Source organism: Schistocerca gregaria, chromosome 6 (assembly GCF_023897955.1).
Source record: "Schistocerca gregaria isolate iqSchGreg1 chromosome 6, iqSchGreg1.2, whole genome shotgun sequence".
NCBI classification, from domain to species: domain Eukaryota; kingdom Metazoa; phylum Arthropoda; class Insecta; order Orthoptera; family Acrididae; genus Schistocerca; species Schistocerca gregaria.
In genome coordinates this window covers 379,175,730-379,200,616 of record NC_064925.1, presented here as the reverse complement: position 1 = coordinate 379,200,616, position 24,887 = coordinate 379,175,730, and the positions used below count along the sequence as shown (strand labels likewise).

General features: G+C 44.8%; 1 protein-coding gene across 1 annotated transcript in view; it reads right to left on the bottom strand.

The window, feature by feature from the left end:
• Positions 1 to 24,887, bottom strand: part of LOC126278310 (serine protease inhibitor dipetalogastin) — a 271,690-nt gene that overhangs the window by 48,027 nt on the left and 198,776 nt on the right. Inside the window, exon 3 of the mRNA XM_049978324.1 lies at positions 13,762 to 13,906. Within this exon, the coding sequence (XP_049834281.1) occupies positions 13,762 to 13,906 (145 nt within the window). The remainder of the gene's footprint in view (positions 1 to 13,761; positions 13,907 to 24,887) is intronic.

Below are 24,887 nucleotides of genomic sequence, written 5' to 3'. Positions count from 1 at the left end.
GAGAGGTCAGTTCGTGCACAAAATCCTGCATCGACAACACTTTCGCAATTATGGCCGGCTATAAAGGCATCAAGCCTCAATATTTATGCAGGGGACTTCTGGAGTCTATGCCACGTGGAGTTGCTGCACTACACCGGGCAAAAGCAGGTCCACCACAACTTGTATGAACATCAAGAGCTCAGATGGAATCCCAGTTCTAAGCAAAGAAGGGAAAGCAGAAAGGTGGAAGGAGTATATAGAGGGTCTATACAAGGGCGATGTACTTGAGGACAATATTATGGAAATGGAAGAGGATGTAACTGAAGATGAAATGGGAGATACGATGCTGCGTGAAGAGTTTGACAGAGCACTGAAAGACCTGAGTCGAAACAAGGCCGGAGTAGACAACATTCCATTAGAACTACTGACAGCCTTGGGAGAGCCAGTCCTGACAAAACTCTATCATCTGGTGAGCAAGATGATGAGACAGGCGAAATACCCTCAGACTTCAAGAAGAATATAATAATTCCAATCCCAAAGAAAGCAGGTGTTGACAGATGTGAAAATTAACGAACTATCAGTTTAATAAGTGACAGCTGCAAAGTACTAACGCGAATTCTTTACAGACGAATGGAAGAACTGATAGAAGGTGACCTCGGTGAAGATCAGTTTGGATTCCGAAGAAATGTTGGAACACGTGAGGCAGTACTGACCCTACGACTTATCTTAGAAGCTAGATTAAGGAAAGGCAAACCTACATCTCTAGCATTTGTAGACTTAGAGAATGCTTTTGACAATGTTGACTGGAATACTCTCTTTCAAATTCTGAAGGTGGCAGGGGTAAAATACAGGGAGCGAAAGGCTATTTGCAGTTTGTACAGAAACCAGATAGCAGAGTCGAGGGACACGAAAGGGAAGCAGTGGTTGGAAAGGGAGTCAGGCAGGGTTATAGCCTCTCCCCGATGTTATTCACTTTATATATTGAGCAAGCAGTGAAGGAAACAAATGAAAAATTTGGAGTAGGTATTAAAATTCACGGAGAAGAAATAAAAACGTTGAGGTTCGCCGATGACATTGTAATTCTGTCAGAGACAGCAAAGGACTAGGAAGAGCAGTTGAACGGAATGGACAGTGTCTTAAAAGGAGGATGTAAGATGAACATCAACAAAAGCAAGCAAGGATAATGGAATGTAGTCGAATTAAGACGGGTGATGCTGAAAGAATTAGATTATGAAATGAGACACTTAAAGTAGTAAAGCAGTTTTGCTATTTGAGGAGCAAAATAATATGATTATCGAAGTACAGAGGGTATAAACTGTAGACTAGCAATGGCAAGGAAAGAATTTCTGAAGAAGAAAAATTTTTTAACATCGAGTATAGGTTTAAGTGTCAGGAAGTCTTTTCTGAAAGTATTTGTATGGAGTGTAGCCATGTATGGAAGAGAAACATGGACGATAAATAGTTTGGACAAGAAGACAATAGAAGCTTTAGAAATGTGGTGCTACAGAATAATGCTGAAGATTAGATGGGTAGATCACATAACTAATGAGGAGGTATTGAATAGAATTGGGGAGAAGAGAAGTTTGTGGCACAACTTGACTAGAAGAAGGGATCGGTTGCTAAGGCATTTTCTGAGGCATCAAGGGATCACCAATTTAGTATTGGAGGGCAGAGTGGAGTGTGAAAATCGTAGAGGGAGACCAAGAGATGAATACACTAAGCAGATTCAGAAGGATGTAGGTTGCAGTAGTTACTGGGAGATGAAGAAGCTTGCACAGGATAGAGTAGCATGGAGAGCTGCATGAAACCACTCTCAGGACTGAAGACATCAGTGTAAAATTTAGTCATTCGCTATCCTTCCTGAAGCTGCGATTATAATGTAGAGCACAGTAATTTTGACCGTGAGTGTTTCCGACCCCTCATAGTTGGTCCTGTGAAGTGTTCAGACTGGCCCGGCAAGGAGAGGCAGGCGAGTGCACGGAGTCACGGACGGCGCGCGCCTCCCGCATCCCCCAGCCGGCGGGCCCCTCAGAAGTGTCTCACGTGCATCTGATAGACGGCGCGGTGCAGCGGGAGGCGGGCCAGACGTGTGTGCGCCGCCCGGCCCGATCAGATGACGGCGAGAGCGACGGCCGGCACGTCGCGGGCCCCGCGGGCTGACTCAGCGGCCGCGGGAACCGGTTGTGTGCGGGGCCCGGGCGTCTGGAGCCGCGGCAGCTGGCCCGCCGCTCTCTGCATACCACTTCCTCCCCCTCCTCCCCCCTCCAGGACGGCCCAGCGGAGCACATCCAGAGTGCCCTCCCTAACTGTTCTCTACCACCCGCGCACAGGGGCGAGTGCCTCGCCTCCCGTCAGTTTGCTCGTCCGCGCTTCCGCATACCTCCCACACACAAGGAGTTGCTGTTCAGACGCGACACACACCTGCCTTTGCACAAAGACAGTTACTGTCAGCGGCACAAAGCGTGCCCAGAAACAGGCGCGGTGCGTCCACTGACCAGAAGCTGCCTCGCTGAGGAGCGGTTCAGACGTGTTCTGTTACACTTCTGATTTCTGCCAAGCTCGACTGAAAACGAGAGGTTACCTGTGTTTTCTCGATTTCTGTAGGCACTATGACCACTGTCACGCCCCATCACTTTCAGTCCAGTCACGATGATGGTTCACATGCTCTGTCCCTGTACAGGATCACCCTCGCCACACTTGTATGAATAGCGATACTGTGACTGCTAAGATAGGCATTGTGTCAGAGGAGGTAAAAATTGACACACATGCTTGGAATGACATGGGGTTTTGATCTTTTGCGCGCGTCGTTTGGTGATGTTCGTGTGCTCAGCCGCCACTTTCGTCATGCTTGGCCTCCCAGGTCCCCAAACCTCAGTCCGTGCGATTATTGGCTTTGGGGTTACCTGAAGTCGCAAGTGTAACGTGATCGACCGACGATATCTCTAGGGATGCTGAAAGACAACATCCGACGGCAATGGCTCACCGTCACTCCGGACATAATTTACAGTGCTGTTCACAACATTATTACTCGACTCCAGCTATTGTTGAGGAATGATGGTGGACATATTGAGCATTTCCTGTAAAGAACATCATCTTTACTTTGTCTTACTTTGTTACGCTAATTATTGCTATTCTGATCAGATGAAGCTCAATCTGTCGGATATTTTTTTAAATTTTATATTTTTTTGGTTCAAATAAAACCCCGTGTCATTCCAAGCATGTGTGTCAATTTGTACCTCTCTATCTACATTATTCCGCGATTTATTCAGTTTTCAAATGTATACTGACTTTTTGATCACACGGTATACTCTTCGAACCACTGGGACGTGCATGGAAGAGGGTACGTCCCACTATACCAAAGATAATTGGTTTTCCCCGTTTCATTCGTGCATGGCGGGAGGGAAAATAAGTGTTTAAATGCCTGTAATTAATCTAATCTTATCCTTATGATCCCTACGGGAGCGATGTGTAGGGGATTGTGGTATATTCCTGGAGTCATCATTTAAAGCCGGCGCTTGACACTGTCAGTAGACTTCCTAGGGATAGCTTCCGTTTATGGTCAAGAGTCTGCCAGATCAGTTCTCTCACCATCTCAGTGCCACTCTCCCGTGGATCAAACGAACCTGTTACCATTCGTCCTGCCCTTCTCTGTATACGTTCAATATCTCCTGATAATCCTATCTGGTACGGGCCCCAAACACTTGAGCAATGTTCTAGGATGGGTCACGCGAGTGTTTTTAAGCAATTTCCTGATTGCATTTGCCCGGTATTGTACCAATAAAGCCACACTACGTCGGATTAAAGGAAGAAATCAGATCAGTACGGAGACGTGCGGCTAGATTTTTCACTGGTGGGTTTGATTAGCATGCAAGTATTGCGGAAACACTTCATGAATGCAAATGGGAATTGCTGTAGGGAAGACGACGTTCTTTTTGCGAGGCACTACTAAGGAAATGTAGAGAACCAGCATATGAGACCGTGCGCAGAACGATTATGCTGCCGCCAATTGACATTCCGCGTAAGGACCACGAAGATAGGAGTAACTGGGCCTCCTGTGGATGATTATAGACATTCGTTTTCCCGTCGCTCTGTTTGCGAGTGGAACAGGAAAGGAAATGACGAGTAGCGGTGCAAGGTACAGTCCGACAAGCACCGTACGGTGGTTTGCGGAATATGTATATAGATGTAGATATACACTCCAGGATATGGAAAAAAGAACACATTGACACCGGTGTGTCAGACCCACCATACTTGCTCCGGACACTGCGAGAGGGCTGTACAAGCAATGATCACACGCACGGCACAGCGGACACACCAGGAACAGCGGTGTTGGCCGTCGAATGGCGGTAGCTGCGCAGCATTTGTGCATCGCCGCCGTCAGTGTCAGCCAGTTTGCCGTGGCATACGGAGCTCCATCGCAGTCTTTAACACTGGTAGCATGCCGCGACAGCGTGAACGTGAACCGTATGTGCAGTTGACGGACTTTGAGCGAGGGCGTATAGTGGGCATGCGGGAGGCCGGGTGGACGTACCGCCGAATTGTTCAACACGTGGGGCTTGAGGTCTCCATAGTACATCGATGTTGTCGCCAGTGGTCGGCGGAAGGTGCACGTGCCGTCGACCTGGGACCGGACCGCAGCGACGCATGGATGCACGCCAAGACCGTAGGATCCTACGCAGTGCCATAGGGGACCGCACCGCCACTTCCCACCAAATTAGGGACACTGTTGCTCCTGGGGTATCGGCGAGGACCATTCGCAACCGTCTCCGTAAAGCTGGGCTACGGTCCCGCACACCGTTAGGCCGTCTTCCGCTCACGCCCCAACATCGTGCAGCCCGCCTCCAGTGGTGTCGCGACAGGCGTGAATGGAGGGACGAATGGAAACGTGTCGTCTTCAGCGATGAGAGTCGCTTCTGCCTTGGTGCCAATGATGGTCGTATGCGTGTTTGGCGCCGTGCAGGTGAGCGCCACAATCAGGACTGCATACGACCGAGGCACACAGGGCCAACACCCGGCATCATGGTGTGGGAAGCGATCTCCTACACTGGCCGTACACCTCTGGTGATCGTCGAGGGGACACTGAATAGTTCACGGTACATCCAAACCGTCATCGAACCCATCGTTCTACCATTCCTAGACCGGCAAGGGAACTTGCTGTTCCAACAGGACAATGCACGTCCGCATGTATCCCGTGCCACCCAACGTGCTCTAGAAGGTGTAAGTCAACTACCCTGGCCAGCAAGATCTCCGGATCTGTCCCCCATTGAGCATGTTTGGGACTGGATGAAGCGTCGTCTCACGCGGTCTGCACGTCCAGCACGAACGCTGGTCCAACTGAGGCGCCAGGTGGAAATGGCATGGCAAGCCGTTCCACAGGACTACATCCAGCATCTCTACGATCGTCTCCATGGGAGAATAGCAGCCTGCATTGCTGCGAAAGGTGGATATACACTGTACTAGTGCCGACATTGTGCATGCTCTGTTGCCTGTGTCTATGTGCCTGTGGTTCTGTCAGTGTGATCATGTGATGTATCTGACCCCAGGAATGTGTCAATAAAGTTTCCCCTTCCTGGGACAATGAATTCACGGTGTTCTTATTTCAATTTTCAGGAGTGTAGATACTGGAACAACACTCAATATGGCTTTAAAAAAAAGGAAAAGTTGAAATAATTTGTTATAAGGATAATCGAGTATGTAAAATTAATTGAAGCGAAATACATAGAGGAGCCAAAGAAACTGATACAACTGCCTAATATTGTGTAGGGCCGCCGCGAACACGCACAAGTGCCGCAGCACGACCTGCCATGGACTCGACTTATGCCTGAAGCAGAGATGGAGGGAACTGACACCATGAATCCTGCAGGGCTGTCCAGAAATCCGTAAAAGTACGAGAGGGAGGAGATCTCTTTTGAACAGTACGTTGCAAGTCATACCAGATAAGCTCAGTAATATTAATGGCTGGGGAATCTGGTGTGCATCGGAAGTGTTTAAACTCAGAAGGGTGTTCTTGGAGCCACTCTGTAGCACGTTTGGTGTGTCACATTGCCCTGCTGTAATTGCCCAAGTCCGTCGGAATGCACAATGGACACGAATGGATGCAGCTGATCAGACAGGATGCTTACGTACGTGTAAACTGTCACAGTGGTGTCTAGACGTATTAGGGGTCCCATATCACTCCACCTGCACAAGCCCCGCAGCATTACAGAGCCTCCACCAGCTTGAACGGTCCACTGCTGACATGCAGGATCTATGGATTCAGGAGGTTAACTCCATACCTGTGCACGTCCATCCGCTCGATAAAATTTGAAAGACTCGTCCGGTCAGGCAACATGTTTTCAGTCATCAGCAGTCCAATGTCGGCGTTGACGGGCCCAGGCGAGGCATAAAGCTTTGTGTCGTGCAGTCATCAATGGTACACGAGTGGGCCTTCGGCTCCGAAAGCCCATATCGGTGATGTTTCGTTGAATGGTTAGCTTGCTGACACTTGTTGATACCGCATCATTGAAATCTGCAGCAATTTGCGGAAGCGTTGCTCTTCTGTCACGTTGAAAGATTCAGTCGTCGTTGGTCCTATTCTTGCAGAATCTTTTCCCGGCCGCAGCAACGTCGGAGATTTGATGTTTTACCTGATTTTGATATTTACGGTACACTCGTGAAATGGTCGTACGTGAAAATCCCCACTTCATCGCTACCTCGGAGATGCTGTGTCCCACCACGTTGAAACTCACTTAAATCTTGATGACCTGCCATTGTAGCGGCAGTAACCGAGTTAACAACCGTGCCAGACATAGTCTCATATAGGCGTTGCCGACGGCAGCGCCGTATTCTGCCTCCTTACATATCTCTGTATTTGAATACGCACGCCTGTACCAGTTTCTTTGGCGCTTCAGTGTGGATATCAACCGATTAATTGCAGTTAGTCCTTCCTCCCTAAGTGTGAGGCGAGACAGAGAACTGCAGAGACTTGCACGACTAGCCGACGCGGAGCGCCCCCGCCAGTCTTCCTGGGCGGAGCGCTGAGATGAGAGCACCAGAAATCCTGACTCGGTCTGACGACCGTCTTCTCCGTGAGGCTACAGGAGAGCGTCGGAGGCGTTCAAACGAACGGCGGCCCGCCCACAGTCACGGGAGCGGAGGTGTCGACGCCTAATCCGCCAGGTCTGTTCTCCTGTGACACGTCGGCACTGTTTCTGCGACTTCGGGTAGTAAGACCTAGCTCGTCTGTGAACTTTGGCTACACGAGTAGAATCAATGTTCATGGATAACACAGCTGAAGTTCAGTTAAAACCACTCTGCTTAAGTGTTACTTCACGTTGAGTTGCTCTGGACATGATATTTAAATTATTTTGAGTGTCCTTGAAGAGAAAATTTGGAAATTTGTAAGGCCTTATGGGACCGAACTGCTGAGGTAGTCGGTCCCTAAGCTTACAAACTACTTAACCTAACTTCAACTAACTTACGATAAGAACGACAGACGCACCCATGCCCGAGGGAGGACTCGAACCTCCGGTGGGGGAAGCCGCGGACCGTGGCGAGACGCCTAAGGCCGAGCGGCTACCCTACGCGGCCCCCTCAGAAGAGGAGTTGGTGGTATGACACATCACCATGATTGTAATTACGAGCTTACAACCTTCATCTGTAATGGTGCAAAAGCGTGCCGCCTTGCAATGTCATGTTCGGACTCGACGGTGCTTCAAACAGCAAGGTGTCGACACATGCGAAAAGAAAGGCCAGAGCTCAGAAGTTCATGTGGCGTGTAAAATGGGTTAATGATGTCACATTGGCACCAGATTTCATCACAGTTCTGCACCGTCAGTCTGTCAAACCACGGAATGGTCGCCACACCCCCTCTTACCCACATTTTACCCCTTATTTTGACGCCTCTGCAATGGAGGTCAGAACCGCGACACCTAGAGTTGAAACCAGATGGTTTCCTTACAGGTGCCTTGATTTCAGACAGAGTGCTGCTCATAATCGACACGAAAAGGCCTCAGAGTTGGGCATAAGGGACGTCAATGAAACCAGGCCTTTCCCTGCGGCATTGATTCCCGCACATTTCTCGGTCTAAAACGAGAGTTCTCAGTGCGATGAGCAACAGGAAGATATTCTTGACAACCTCTGACGCTGCGGACAATGTCCTCTCTTACGACATTGTGGGACTTCATCACCATTAACGTGATCGCACCTCATTGGAGTGCAGCGCTAGTCCAATTTTTCCTGTCGTGTACACGTTGCAACCACTAGGGACTGTCCTAAAACATTCCACGAAGTTTGAACTTGACTGGAAGCAGCAAAGTATGTTTATGCTTTTTCAGCTCTCCTGTTTCACGCCCTCCTGTGGCAAGAGCACAGAGGCGGCGTTGACACATGTACAAATACAACGGGAAAGGGTTCCTCTAAGGCCATCTCGTTCAGAAATACAATTGGTGACTCCCTTACATATTTATTGAGAATTTTAAAAACGTGCCTTAACGGTGAAAACCTGCAAAGTAGTCCTAGTTGCCTGTAGGCAGGCAACCGCTTACACCCCTCTGACGCCGTGTCCTTCTGACGCTGACCTTTTCATCGTATGTGTCGACACCTTGCTGCTTGAAACATCGACGATCCCGAGGCTAATATCGCAGTGCCTCGTGCTTTTACACCATTACAGAGGAAAGTAGTAGGCACCTTCCAGACAAATTTCAAACTCGTACATCGCAGTGGAATACAATTATGAGTTTTCGAGAAAGCAATCCTTTAATTCTGTAGCACAGAGTAGAAACTCGTGTTGGAATATAGCTGTGTGGAGAGAAGGTTCAGTTCCAGTAACACCACTCGTATCGTGGATATGATATTGCTCTTTGTTTCCGTTCCATGCGAAACACATGTAATGTGAATATATGAAATCCCCAAATTGTTTCCAGGCTGTATTTTTAAAATATTTATTCTTCAGTGCATAGGTTATAGGCTGCTGGTAATAACAGTATAAATATTTTATTGAGGAATGTATTATTTAAAGAATTATTCGAAATTTACGATTTATAAAAACCATGCGTGCTTCAGAACCCCACTAATGACTGTTTACTTTAGGATTAACGTGCCTGTTTAATTCAAATTGTTGTCGTCGTAAGTATTCCAGAATTTTCGAATCTTAAAATATAATCCTTAGGAGTATCCTGTGTCGCAGTCCCGTAGCCCTAATTTTTCTGGTTAAAAAATATACAACGCTCCTAAAATAGTTTACGAAATATTTCAGTTACAAAATTTGAGGTCTAGGGAAATATTGACGGCTTTTGTAAATCTTGGTGCACGCTAGAACTTCGACCCATGCCATAAAACCATCTTATGTTCCTGCTGAATAATACCGAGTTCATAATTAGTCAGTATTGCTGTGTAGTATGGGATCCTTTCCAGGAAGAACTGACAGAGGACACCGAGAAAGTTCAAAGAAGGGCAGCTTGTTTTGTAATATCGCGAATTGGGGAGAAAGTGTCATGGATATGAAAAGCGCACTAGGGTGGCAGTCAGTAAAACAAAGTTGTTTTTCGTTGCAACGAGATCTTTTCACGAAATAGTCAGTTTGTTATTCCACCGCAGTCTGGAGCGTCTCCAGACGTGTCTTCGGCCTGGAATCTCTTTGATTGGAGTAGAATAGTTCTCAGTGATGCGTCCTGCTTGAACTAAGATACGGTGACCTGCGAAAACGTGTCTGCAGACGCCCCTGAGAACGATGGGATACCAACCTTCACCCGCCATATGGACGGAAAATCATTAATGATGGCCTGGGGTGCCATTTCTTTTTATGGCAGGTTCCCTTTGTTTGTCATCTGCGCTACCCTTGCAGTACAGCGGTACATCGACGATATTCAACGCCCCGGTTTATTGCCCTTCATGGCAACCCATCCACAGTTAACATTTCGGCAAGATAATATCCGTCCGCACACGGCCACAGTTTCTACTGTACTTGCCAAATCCTACCTTGTCCAGCTAGGTCGCCAGATCTCTCCTCAACTGAGAACGTTTGGTGCATTACGGGCAGGACCCTCCAAGCAGCTCGGGATTTTGACAATCTAACGCGCCAACTGGACAGAAGTTGGTACCACATTCATCAGGAGGACACCGAACAACTCTGTCAATCAACGCCAAGCCGAATAACCGCTTGGATGGAAGCCAGTGGTGGATCAACGCTTTATTGACTTTCTGAATTTGTGAAGCTCTTTCTCTTGAATAAATCATCCAAATTTTATGAAATTGTAATCATTTGTTTATCTGTACATGTACACCACATCTACCGATTTCCATCCCATTCAGATAATTCCTCCGTGGCGCGTTTTTTAAAATTGTTTTAAAGTGTATTTGTCAATCGGCGAATGTACTTTATAAAGTAAAAGACTACCGAGGAACACGATTCAGGTCAGTAAAGCTACAATGCCACAAAGGAAGAATGGTAATGGAGAGGAAAAAGTGAGCAAACACAAACCAAGTTCGCCCAGCAGCTATTGTGTAAGCCAGACGTCCAGTTAATTCCCGGTATCCGGGGGTAGGAAGCTTTCGTCCTGTCAGCTAACGTGAAGAGGTCTGGACCGACTGCGCCGTTTTTGAGGTCCAGGCATTTTGCAGAATAGCCGATGGACTGGCGGCAGCCGTGGGAAATAAACTTAAAAAGCCTTGGCAGGAAGCAACTCTTAGTGGGAACTGGAAATCGCCAGTGGCAGTATTTGAATTCCGTCTTCGAGGCTAATTATCCGAGAGGTCTGAATGTTGGAGTAATTGAGGAAAGCCGTTTCGGAGCTTGCGAAATGTGGGGATGGCCGGCAGTCCTTGTAGGATGGACGATTCAAGTTTAGTGCCCCCGGGGCGGAGGAGGCGTTGTGGAGTGCATTTACAAGTCGGCCGTCTGTTGTATCGGTGATAAATAAATTGAGTCTCTTCGTGAGGCAAGTTTCGAAACAGCTACATGTGCGTACCCGAGGCGGATATCGGAACCGGCTCAATCATTTGACTGCCTTCAAGGCGGGAGTTGCTATTCCGTGGGAATACTAGAAAGGGGCCGCTTACGATAGCACGAAATCGTTAAATAGCTGCAACTGCTGTTAAACAAGCGTCTTGGTGGGGGACACCAGAAAGCAGTAAATTCTATTATGTTGCAACGGAAACCTGAAGCATGTGATTATTTTCATTTTTGACATTACATAATTATTCTATTTTGTTTATAGAGAAGGTTGTCAACGAGACAGACTAGAAAACCAATTTGAGACGACGTTTGCAGTGCTCGTTTTGCAGTCCAGCGGTCGGATCTGTGAGTCTTGAAAGAAGTGAGATGCTATAAGGCACTGATTTGTGGTCTATGAGTAGTGAAAATTTTAACAAGGTCTCACGGTTCAAAGTGAGTTTGGTGAGCCTGGTTTAAACTGGTAGTATATGTGTAGCAGAGCACAGAAATAATTCGTGACCACTAAAAATCTCTTCTACACAACTCTACGAAGCAGTTGGTTGAGTTATTGATGTCGTGCGGTGATAGCTGTCACGTGACCGCGTGTGGAACTTCCCGCGTCCTGGGCGCAGATAAGAAGGGACGTTTCAAAGTCTTTCCTACCTGTCCTTTGCTGTGAACTTGCTAAATAATCCCTGTGTAGCAGTTGTTTGGAAACTTGAATTAAACTGATATAAAATGTCTGATGGACAGCGAAATAAAATTTGGAAACAAACTGAAAAAAGTTTTTCATTGACGAGTCCTTCTGTTCTGTAGAAGAATTCTATTTATGTAATACTAGTCTTTTCCCTATGGCTTTCGACAAACCTGATCATCCCCCTCTCTCCATCCACATGTTCCCTCCTCCATCTGTTCACATCATCGTCTCACCTCTACCTGTCTCTTTCTTCCTCCTCACTCTGTCTCTCTATTCATCTCCTCCACTCCCCCTCTTTGTCCATTTCCTCCACCCCCTTTCTCTGACTATATCTTTCTCCCTCTCCCTCCTTTCTCTTTCCATCTCTGCCTACCCCTCCTCCTTTTTAACTTGCCCAACAACTCTCTATACCTTACACCTGCCTCATGCATCTCCCCCTCCTTTCCTCTCTCCATTTCTTCCTTCCCCTTACTCTGTCATTCCCTCAACCTGTCCCCAGCTAGCCCACGTGTGGGCCCCACTATACAGTTCAATACAGCAGACTGATACTACTCCCACAGCATGCCTGTCATACAGGGCACACTACACACCAAGGGCTTGAAAACCATTTACTTGCCACTGAAATAGAGGCCACCATGCAAAGCAGCTCGATAAAGCAGGTCAATACCTTTTGGACACAACAAACCTGTCATGTAGGGCAGCCTACATTTTGGGGTCTGGAAGACCATTGTTTTTCCTGAAATATAGGCTGTCCTGCAAAGAATGTTGATTTGGCAGGCCAATACTGTTCCCACACAGTGTATATGTTGTGTTAGGCATCCTATTTTCCAGGGATTAAAATAAAAACTTTTTGCCCATATCTCCGCTTCTATTGGAGCCAGGAGGTTATAAAACCAACAGTACCGATACTTGTGAGGCCTGCTGATTCTCTGTGAAATTTGGTTGAAGTCGATCCAGGGGTTTGGGAGGAGATTCCAGACATACACACATACACTCTGCATTATACGTGTATACACATGTAAAAGGTATTGAATAGAAATAACTGATTTACATATGTATTAGGGAAAAATTACCTTGTGAATAATCACCATATAGCCACATTTGTATAGTAATATGAAATGAATCATTCACACACATAAGATTAATCATAAAATGTTTCATGGAACACTAAACTAACTAACTTTAGATATGGTAATAGACCTCTGAAAGCGTTCTGCTAACACAAACCATGTATTAGACGCAGAATCTCAATCATAACTGGATTTAATCTCAAAGAAAATGGTATTTAACAAGGCAATTGAGGACCATCAGACAGATGGTGACGTGAGGGACACAGGATGCCTAGCTGGAAAGAAGCTACAGACCACAAGGCTACTACGATTAGTGAACACGAAATGGACTTTGTCATCTGGAGTGTAACACCATAATCGACTCCATCGAGATGTTAGATAATGATGTAAAGTGCATGCAACTTAGCAGTTCAGTCTCTTTGGTCAAACTGGTAGTATGTCAACTTCATATGGAGTATCATCACAGATATGCGAATAGCTTTATGCATGTTTGAATAACAGAGGACAGTACTTCTACTGGATAGTGACTGCTCTACAGAAACAAAAGGAGCAACTAAGAGCGGATGTGCCGCAAGGAAGTACAATACAACCACTAATTCTTTGACAAACTTCATTTTCATTATTGACTATGTTCATTAAATTCGACTGTTGCAGTTTCAGCCTTTTGGTCATTTTCAAGTGGATAACAGCTACAAACAATATATAAATAGACCAAATATACCACTAACATAATACATACAGACTTGTAAACGACCAAAAGGTTGAAATTGGTGGAGTGGATTTTAATAACCGTACAGTCGATGATGAAAATGAAGTCTTTCAAATATTTTTATAACCTCGTAAACCCACAGTAAATTCAGTTGTGAGGGCCAATAATGCTCTCAATACAGAAAAGAGTTTCTCGGATAGAACGTCCAGCGCTCAGATGGTTGGCTGATGACGCAGATGGCTACAGGAAAGCACTGCTGTTGCAGGAGCGTAAGTAACTCCAGAACGACTTGGACGTAGTTAACGTATAGCTGTGCTGCATTTTGAAACTGTAACTTCCATGTGGACATCCTGTATACATGCGTGGTGCGCTGTGCGGTGCTGGCTTGCCTCACCTGCAGACCTCGACCTGGAGCATGCACCTGTTGAGGTAGGTGCGGCCGTCGGTGCCGCAGACGGGCTCGTTCTCACGACCGCAGCGGTGGCTGCAGCTGGCGCCCTCTGCCCGCGAGCACTTCTCGGGGGGAACCACCGTCACGCCTGCCAACACAACACACGACCAGGGCTACTCAAACGGGACGAAAAGGAGTGCAAGCACAAGCCACGAGGAAATTAGCAAGTCGAATAATGCGCTAGATTTTTACCATTTCCTAACACAGGTCTCTCTCTGTAGATGAAATAGTCGCGTCTGTGGCAAGCTGAATTAGCAGTAATAAAACGTCCGATCTTTGCTACAGAGGTTTATTTACCACTCCAAATATTACAGCAGTTTCCCTGCGTCTTTAATTGTGTTTAGATGAAATATCTAACTACTGAATTTTGAAAATAATCTAAATATTTTATCTATACACGCCTCAAGATGGAAAAAACCTTCTGAAACATGTAGTGTGAAGAATAAGAAAGTAACTAAAATCCAACATTTTATTACTATTTAACAGTGTACCTAGCTTTAATTACTATTTAGCAGTGTACCTAGCTGGGGTAGCCTACATGAGTTACCTGGTTTAGAACTCACTTCACTTTTGGACCTTCACTCGTGATTAGATTTGTCTTTCTATTGAGTCCATTTTATTAACGCCATCATCACTATGATTACGTGTGATTTTGTTATTGTTATTAGTATAGTCTCATTAAACTTATCGTTGCTTAACGTCTGTCACGTGGCACAGTTTAGCCACAATGACTGTCGCCTGTGCCTAGGCAACAGGTCGGGTGACAGGGAGCAGTTGTCTGGTCTGCCAACATTATACAGAGGTAACGTGATTTTGCCCACGAGGTAACGTGATTTTGCCCACTGCATTTGGCACGTAAAACGTAGTCTGTAGACTTTAGAGCATGTAACAACTGCAAACTAAAAGCACGTGTTTGAAGGCGTCTCCTTAAAAGCATCCATACAGGCGTCACTGGAAGTTATAATTTGAGATAATCCTTCCGAAACGATTTCTTGAGGCTACACGTGAAACATTCTCACTCGCTGTACACTTTCTTCAGTCACTGTTGGTCGTTCCATAGTCTTCGCTTTGCGCACAGATATATAAACAAAAGTATTTGACACCTCTTCATTTGATGTATTATTTATAATTGTAGCTTGAATGTAATAAATGCTACAATGCCTTAAAACCCGTGTATTCATTTCGAAACAAGCTTAATTTAATGTGGCAGCCAAGTACCTAAAAACGGTCATATCCAATCAAAAAACTAAATATATGATCATTTAGGTGGAACCCATTAGGTGCAAACTGTAAGTAGATGGACAAATTATTCAACAGATGATGGTATTAAAATACCTTGGTATTGAATCGTCGAGCAGTGGAAACGTCGACAATAAGGTTAGAGAACAAGTAGCAGAAGGAAGCAAGGTGTCAGGCTGTTTAACTCTGTAATATTTCTGGCTTTGCAGCCATCGGATTCAGATACAAGAAGCTCTTCTTAGAACAGTTGAGAAGGCAGCAGTGGGAAGATGACGTAATGCGGTGTGAGGTACCGATGACAAATGGTTTGTTCGGTACGGGTATCGTTAGAAAGGCCGCCTAAATTGTGGTCCTTCTCCGCGATTGGCTGCTGCGTTCGTAAGTTGCGCGCCAAAATGATTATATTCTGTTATTAATACTACAAAAACTAAACAGTGTATTTACTGGAATTTCGTGTAAAAGTATCTTTCAACAGATTTCTATCATTCCTTTATTTCAAACGTGTTATTTACCAGCAGAATAATAAACAGTAGCTAAATGAAGAGCCACACGAAGCACTTCGGAGATCTTCGGATCGCGCCTAACTTCGATGGCGGGCGAAGTGATTCGCCTGTAAGAGCAGAGCTCGTTCGGCAGTCTCGTAAGACAGACCTGTGGTCTGCTTCGTGTGGTATCGCTTACGGACTTAATTTCAAGCTCTAGTTATTTGGATATATAATTGACAAAAATCTGATAGTAATTACACACTTACGCAATTCATTGATTTCTTTATTTTCTATAAAAGTGTGAAGAAAGGAAATTATTTGTGCTACATAAAGTGGTATATAACTGTGCAGTTTCTCGTATTCTGATAATAACAAAGCGAGTGGCGTTCTATATAAACAAAGTACTTAAAAATTTAATTATTGATACAAAATCAGTTCCTCGCTAAGAGTTTATTGCAGCCTCAAGATAACGGATTCACGGCATACGCGCCGGTGTTTTTTTTTTTTTTTTTTTTTTTTTTTTTTTTTTTTTTGCGCATTGGACAACAACTATAGAAGACTGCAGGTCGGTGAACATTATTTAGATCTTATGCAGTCCACTCAGGGTGGTGGAAGCAAATAAGCACCTCGCATGTGCTGCCATATTAGTACAAAATGACATCAATGACACGTCAGCTGTGGTAACACAGGGCAGCTATGAAGGAGAGTAATTCTCGAGGGAAGGGGTTTGTGGTATGTACATGTACACATTTCCTTCTCTTTTTCAGGTTGCCGCAACCCGAGTAACACTAGTGAAACGACAATTAGACACGCGGAGGGCGCCCTAGCCTTCTCGTGCAGTGCGTGAAACTATGTAGCTGCCACTGCGCTTCCTTCTCTCTGTCGGAGTCATGTAGACATTACAAGGAAAGGGTCTCTTCTGCATGGTGTTACCACGTAGTGTTCGAATTCTGAGCAACCTGTACACGAATACAGCACCTTGTACGTCGGTGCTCTGTGTTGCGTCCATACAACTTTCGTCTGTCAGTAACAAGCAGAGGGGAAAAGCGTGCCAAAAAGAAATGGCCTGGTGGTGTCCAAATTGCCATGCAGCTCTTTGTTCGCCTGAGCGTTTTAAAGCAAAACCACATTCATACAAATTATGTGTAAGACCGGCGTGTACAGTCTTTTTTCGGTGTAACACTGTTTGAATATGTGCTAATTTTAGTATCTCATAATTCACCTTTCACGAATGCTTAAAGCATGTTTCATCGGTTCACACGAATTTATTGCATTTGCAGTTACAATGCTGTGATCGTCCGAAAATGTGTTGACAGCAGCCGTCAAGCTGCCCCAACTGACTGAGGCCCTTCTTGAAAGTGTTAAATGAGACAGTTTGGGAAAACGAACATCTACTAAGAGATGCAACGGTAACAATATAAAAAAACAATAATGAGACCATTTATGACATACACAGATGAGATTATACATGCAACATTAAAAACTAGAAGACTTTTGGAGACTACGGAAATGAAAATACTGCAAATGCTAGATACTGAGATAGAGAAGAGAAAGCGTTAGAAGAGGATATAAAGTGGACTCCATTAATTAGTGGGTATGAAAAAAAAGCATGAATTGAATATTGTACAGATATAACGGATTAACAGATAATTGTGAAAATCGGAAGACGTACGAGGTGCGACGATAAAGTAATGAGATTGATTTTCTTTGCTAGATGTGGTAACCTTGCAGGCTTGCGTAGGCACAATATCTTTGACCTTGGCCTATAAGCTGCTTTTAGTCCAACTCTCACATCGATGCAACTGCTCAGTCGTGAGTTGTGCTGTAATAAGTTAACAAATGTTTGTGTATCTCGGCACAGAAATGGAACCGAATAATATTGCGTAATGGCATGCCATTTCTTTTTGCTTTAAATTGGGTGAAAATCGACGACAACTTACAGGAAAGATTCGGAAGACTTTTGGAGAGGAGGTTATGTCAAGAGCTCAAGTTTTTCGTTGGCATAAAATGTTCAGTGAAGGAAGAACGAATATTGAAGATGAAGACCGCAGTGGACGACCATCAACCTCACGGACGGATGTCAACTTGGCCAGAGTGCGTGAACTCGTGTGATCTGATCGAAGATTATCCGTGATAATGATTGCAGAAGAACTGAACATCAATCGAGAAATGGTTCGTCTAATAATAACTGAAAATATTGGTATGAGAAAATTGTGCAAAAATGGTCCCCAAAAATCTCACACCACAACAGCGAGGAACACGGAAAAATATGGCAAGCGATTTCTTAGAGCAAACAGAAATCAATTCAGGATTGTTGAGCCGTGTTATCACTGGTGGTTTTTTCAGTATGATCCAGACACAAAACGCCAAAGTTCGCAATGGTGCTCAAAGGGATCACCCAGACCAAAAGAAGCTCGCATGTCAAAGTCAAAAGTGAAATACATGCCTGTGTGCTTCTTTGAATCCAAAGGAATTGTTTGTAAAGAGTGGGTGCCTCCTGGACAAACAGTTGACCAGTATTACTACAAAGAGATTTTAGAAAGACTTCGTAAAAGAGTTCTACGTGTGCGTGCCAACATTGCTGATAATTGGGTTCTGCATCACAATAATGCCCCATCTCATACAGTTCTGTCAGTACAGCAATGTTTAACCTCAAAACAAATTTCAGTACTACCACAGCCACCTTATTCACCAGATATCGCTCCGTGCGACTCTTTTCTATTTTCCAAACGGCGGTCAAGGGACACCATTTTCAAACAGCGCAAGATGTTCAAAAAGCTGAGACATGGGTGTTGGGGGACACCATTTTCAAACAGCGCAAGATGTTCAAAAAGCTGAGACGTGGGTGTTGGAAGATATTATAGAAGAAGAATTCAAGAAATGTTACCATCAATGGCAGGAGCGCTGGAAGAAGTGTGTGCAATCAGCAGGGAACTACTCTGAAGGACCCAACACTACACTTGACTAAAACGGTAAGCAACTATTTTTTCGCTTCAGTCTCATTACTTTATTGTCACACCTCGTAAATTAGCAGCTGGTTAAAAAAAAAAAAAAAGATAGGCCATCCAAGGAAAAGATGGAATGACAATCTCGAGGTAGACTGAGGCGTACTGAAGGAAAGAGGCTTTAGTTTAGGAAGAAGGGAAGAAGAAGGAGAAGAAAAAGAAGATAATGTCACTAATTTAAATGTATCTTGAATGTCAATTACTGATAAATTCAGATAAAATGCGGCAAGCATTTTGCGTGCCGATTTTATTAATAATTGTAATATATTTATCACTCTGAGGCTAACAACAGGGAAATTCGGCATGTGAAATGTTACTGACGTCATAAAACACTGTGAGTGCCAGTAGGGTACCCTGTGTAATTTGCATTTCTCTCCTTATTAACTCGGTGACTCTTTTTGATGGATTATCAATGTCTGGGGTGCGTGCGAAGGTTCGGTGTATTCGACTCGGAGCGACAGAAAATGCTTCGGCCGAGCAGGTCGGTGGCCGGCTTACGGTACCGCAGCCTGGGTGGTGTAATGTTTTGGCAAGTGAGCTGGGGCCCGAACTTACAGGGGGCGGCAATTACTACTGGTGGCTAAGGTCCAGTATCGGGCGAAACGGGGCTGCATGCAGGTGCTGGGGACGACTTTTCCCTGTTTTTCTGACTTCTTTTGAAGATTAGTACACCGCTAGTAAAAAGCGCAGGCCACCAGAAACTCTAGCCTCGTTGCAGTCCTCTCTGAATTTCCGAACCCAGTTGCGAGGCTATGGGTAATGGCAGGGGAACGTGCGGTTTGTAATTCTGCCATTGGTGACTGGACTTGTTCTGGCGGTAAGGATGCGCAGGGCGTAAGTAAGCGTCAAATGAGAACCTCTGCCCGGTAGGACGCGAAGGTGACCGCATCGGAGAAGCACTTGCGGGGAGCATCCGAAAGTGCCCTGATCGACTTGACATAGCAGTGCGCTAGAATGTGCTGCATCTTGAAATCTGGCGCAGGTGCTGACGACTCCGTCTTCGCCAAGAGACCTGCACGTCTGGACCGAGCAGCTAGGCGCATCCCAGTCTGACATAGAGTCAGCATAATTGGCAGCCCCGGCAGAGTGGTTAAACTGATTTCACACTTGCGGCAGAGGTCCGCAGCTCGTGGTGGTGCGGTAGCATCCTCTCTTTCCGCGCCCGGGTTCCCGGTTTCGATTCCCGGCGGGGTCAGGGATTTTCTCTTTCTCGTGATGACTGGGTGTTGTGTGATGTCCTTAGGTTAGTTAGGTTTAAGTAGTTCTAAGTTCTAGGGGACTGATGACCATAGATGTTAAGTCCCATAGTGCTCAGAGCCATTTGAACCATTTTGAACCACACTTGAGGCATCCAGGACGATCGCCTGTCTCACCTTCTTTGCAATGATGGTCTTCTGAATTTTAGTCACCAACTTCAGTCAGTTTTCCGATCGCCTATTATGCGTTTTAATAATTGTCAATTATCACTTAACATGGCTGTTGATATACTTTCCGGGATGTGAGGTCGTGGTCCAAGAACTTTTTCTGCTCCTTACGTTTCGTCCAGGACTGCGCTGGACTTCCTCAGAGGCGCTGCTCCGCTGAGTCTTGCCGACTGACTGGTCGGGTGTCTGAGAGCGACTTATATATTGTGAGAAAGGGGGGCGTGGTTCAGGTGACACGTGATGAGCAGTGATAATCCATAGCAAAGATAAGGTTGACTATCGATTACCACCTTGTCATGATAAAAATTGTTAGCAATTTTGTAGAGCCACTGTCCATATATCGCTGAGTTTCATAGCCTCCTCTTTCCTATTAAAATTATCGTGATGTTTATAAATTTCAATAGCTTCTCTGTATAGGCGTGGATAGTAATTTAACGTTGTAGATAAAACTTCGGTATCCGAAACCTTCACTTGGTGGTTTCCTGGTTGAAGAGCATGTTCCGCTACAGCTGATTTTTCTATTTTTCCAAGTCAACAAAGACTTTTATGCTCTTTCAGTCGAGTATTTACGCTTCTTTTGGTAGTACCAATATAAACTTTCCCACAGGTACATGGAATTTTATACACACCACATGTCGACAGAGGAGGGCGTTTATTCTTCACAGATCGTAGTACTTGACTTATTTTCTTTGTTGGTTTAAAGACCGGTGTTATGTCATGTTTTCGTAAAATCTTACCGATACGATCTGTTACTTTTTTAATAAAAGGGAGAACTACTGTATTTTTCTGTCGTTGTGGTTCATTCTTATCTTTTTTTTTTAGGTCTAGTGAAACACATCGTGCAACATATCTCGCAATGACTTACAATTCTGTGACTCTAATCATAGCGCTATACCGACCATGACTATTATCCGAGCATACAATGTATTTCATCACTCCCGAAAGCTTTAGTAGAAATGTTATTGATGATGATGATGATGATGATGAGGTCCCACACTCCGAGGGGCGTAGGGGACGGTACGGGAGACTCGCACCGCCGATTAGGCAAGGTCCTAGCGGAGGTGGTTCGCCATTGCCTTCCTCCGACCGTAATGGGGAGATATGTTATTAACTGACATTTAATTATAATAAATTGAATCAAGATCACTGCATCCGTATGGATCATCAGTGTGTCGTTGCCTTGAAACGGCATACTTTCATAATACGCAATTTACAATAATTCCTTAACCACCAATATGACGTTCCCTGTCATTTTATTACAACATATCACACAATTAACGACATTTTCTGATGCTTAGAGACGGCATACCGGACGGCAGTTATTGAAATATATGAAAAGAAACGTAAATTAGATAAAAAACTACGTCGTGCACACACTTTATTCAACATGTAAATGCCACTACAGATATCTGGATTTAAGTTATGACATGTTCGATTTGCCTGTCTTCATTCATGATGAAGTGGTGCAGACGAATAGCAAAATTTTGCATGAGCCGCTGAACTGTCGAACATCGATGCTGTCGATGATCTGCTGAATGGCTGTTTTCATCTCAGCAATGGTTTTAGGATTATTGCTGTACACCTTGTCTTTAATATAGCTCCACAAAAAGGAGTCTCACGTGTTCCGGAGAATATGGTGGGCAATCGAGGCGCATGCGAGTGGCGTCTGGGTACCTCAGAGACAGAATGTGGTCCCCGCAGTGCTGCTCCAGGACATCAGACACTCTTCTGTTTCGATGGACTCGACCGCCGTCTTACATGAACCACATCTTGTCGAAATCAGGGTCAATTTGGATAATGGGGATGAAATCATCTTCCAAAACATTCACGTACGTACCGTTTCGTAGTCACCGTGCAATCAAGGAATATCGTACCAATTATTCCATGACATGACGTTTCACACCACTTCTCGATCGCGAAATGCAGATTCTCAGTCCCCCAAATTCACCAGTTTTGCTTATTGACGAACGCATCCAAATGAATGTTGACTTCGTCGCTAAGCCAAACCATGTATTCGCATACTAGTTTCTATCATGCCCCGAGGGCAACCGGAGAGTTTGAAAGTCCTAATGCAAATCGTTCAGAAGTTATGACGATTTTATTCCGTATAGTTCAATAATTGTCACCCAGTACGTAAATATAGGTTTCAGCTTAAAGCCAATATGGCATGTCGTGACTCTGGACTGACGAGTTATGACGTGCATGTGACGTAGTTAGCGTTCTTCCACTTCATTGGTCAACGATCAAATGCACATCTAGAACATTTGTCATGCTATGTGTTGCTCTGAACGTTCATAAAGACTTCGCAACGTGGTGTTTGCACGCTATGATGTCATAAACTCGGCGCGCCCAACGTTCGAATGCACGGTCCGTGTGGCGACGGCTTTAACCTCTCAGCCGAGGGGCCGTTCCGCCCGCCCACTCACAGGTTATCTGATGACGGCAGAGCTCTTGAGATGAAGTTCATCAGGCTCAGTTGCTGACAACAGCCTTCTTAATAACAGTCCTGAAGACTCAGTTGAATCCACCTGTCCTTTCATATGGTCAAAACGGAAAAAATCAACCGGAATCTCTCTCGCCACTATCAAAGATGCCAGACGTAACACTGACACTACCGTTCTGTACTGACATAACCATTTTCTCTAGTCAATTTTGAACCGTAGCTTCATTCTGTCATGCTTTCCCCATGATTTCTGATGGCTTTCTTGCAGTCTTCAGAAGTGATTTTCTTAACAGATTCGTTGGTGAGTGCTTCGACTGCAGAGACTACAGATAATCATGATCTTCTTTTTTTTCCTTTGGCCTTTATCTTCTACCTACATGCCAGCGGTGTAGGGTGGCTGGCTGCTCTTCCTGTCTCCTTGAAGGGTGAGTACCTAGAGAAGAACTAACACCATAGAACTGACACCACCATCAAGTTACACTTACGTAACTTGGTTTACTTCATGTGATGATTACAGCTTTATGACCACATTTCATCATTTGACAGAAGAGAAACAATGTTATATTTATGTTGTCACAAATAAAATAGTTACAGTTATGTCTGGAACAAAGTAGTTAACCTATTTGCTTCAGCAACAACTATAGGTCATGCCTAATTATTTGTTTTTTGGTTAGCAGGATATAAACATCTACACAGTAAACTTTATGCTGAAAAATATTGCATACTACTCCGTCAACATATTACTGAAGAATTTTAGGAAGGAAGTGGAAGATGCTTTGAAAAATAAAATGTCAGTGATTGTAACAGTTCCTGCTGTACCGAGGCTTAACGTCTATAATGTCAGCAAGCAACTTCACGACAGCGTTTCCAAGATGCCTAACACACAGGTGACAGTTTTCCAGGAGACAAGCTCCGACCATTTCAGGACGAGGCGACCTAAGCATCGCTAAACGCTGCTGGCTACAATGATCTATTCTCTTCCACAAGACATGTGATCGCAAGTAGGCCCAGCTGTATCCTAGCGCTGAATGGCAGCTACTAGCGGCAACCCTCGATTCAGTCAGACAATTTAGCTCCGAGTGAGTTTGCAGGGGCCAGCCGTGGATTCCGCAAGGATTCTGTCACTCAGGATCCTCGCTCAAGATTGGCCTCCATGTCACTGCCATTCACGTCTGATTTCGCTACCTTGGGAGCTGCCATCTGGGTCTTAGAGTGTTCGTGATCTCCTCGCCGAGGAAGATGGGGACTCTGCTGTCGTCACAGGCTTGTGTAATTGCATTCCTGTTTGACTTCCAAACCGCTATACACCGGACTTAGACATTTTTGCTCCTTAAGTGACTTAAACTTTGTTCATTCAGTTTGTAGTTTAGCACTCAGCGTCCTACTTGACTTTCACTTTAAGTGTGTGTTTAAGAAACTTAGACTCAGCGACAAACTAACCGACCTTCAGCAGCCAGAAGTATTATTGCTCTATTTCAAGAAGTGACTTATTTTATGTTTTGTTTCAGTCCACCTCAGAGTAGGCGTGCTATTAATCTCTGATAAATAAACTTGTACAGTCATTGCAACCTGGACGGACACATAAGTTTCAACATGTAACTACAAATGACATAAAAACTAAAAGTTCCTTTTGATTCCCATCAACAAGAAAAGCTCATGCTTACTTAATTACTTTCTTCATGAAAAGGTGTCTGTAGTAAAAAATCTTCTACGTGTGACACAGCAAAACTTGTTTACCAAATTGTTTGTATAATTCGTAGTAGGGTAAGAATACAGTTTCGTAAAAATTCGGATAACAGTGTTATTACACCTTTTTCGAATTTTTTGTAATAAAATTTCGTGTCTAGCACTTACAAGCGAATATTCTATTTTACCAAACAGTTGCTGTGACATTTTTATAATTATTCGTAAAATTGTTTCTTGAGAAACGTAAAACTGCATCTACATGTAGGGTAGTTGAGAACTATAAATCTGCGTTGCCAAGTAGTGCCGTTATGCAAAAGCATTAGGTACAAAGTACCCAACACAATTTCACTTTTCCGTGCCCGGCCACGACATACGACTTGCAGAATGCTATATTATTGGTCGCCAGTATACTCTGACGTCGCGGAAGGAAAGATGCATCCGCTGTCCCGGAGGGCCCTGGTACGATCTACAAAGCGGGAAATGAAGCAGTGCAATAGCAAAGTACTGCATCTGCTAAGTGCCATGTGGCAGTGAAGGAAATGAGGGTATGTTTTATCAGGAATGTTTCAGCTTGGTCAAACAGATGCCACACTGATACGTCCTGTGGCTTGAACGGCGTAGTCTAGGAGTGTGTCAGAAAGGGAATAAGGCACTGCTGTGATTGACGACAGTGATTGCTTCCTTGCTCTAGTGTCACGGGTAATTTACAGAAAAACTGTACATGTAACGGTATTGAAAAGCAATGTACCGATAAACCGGCACACCTCACGTATTATTTGATTTGTTA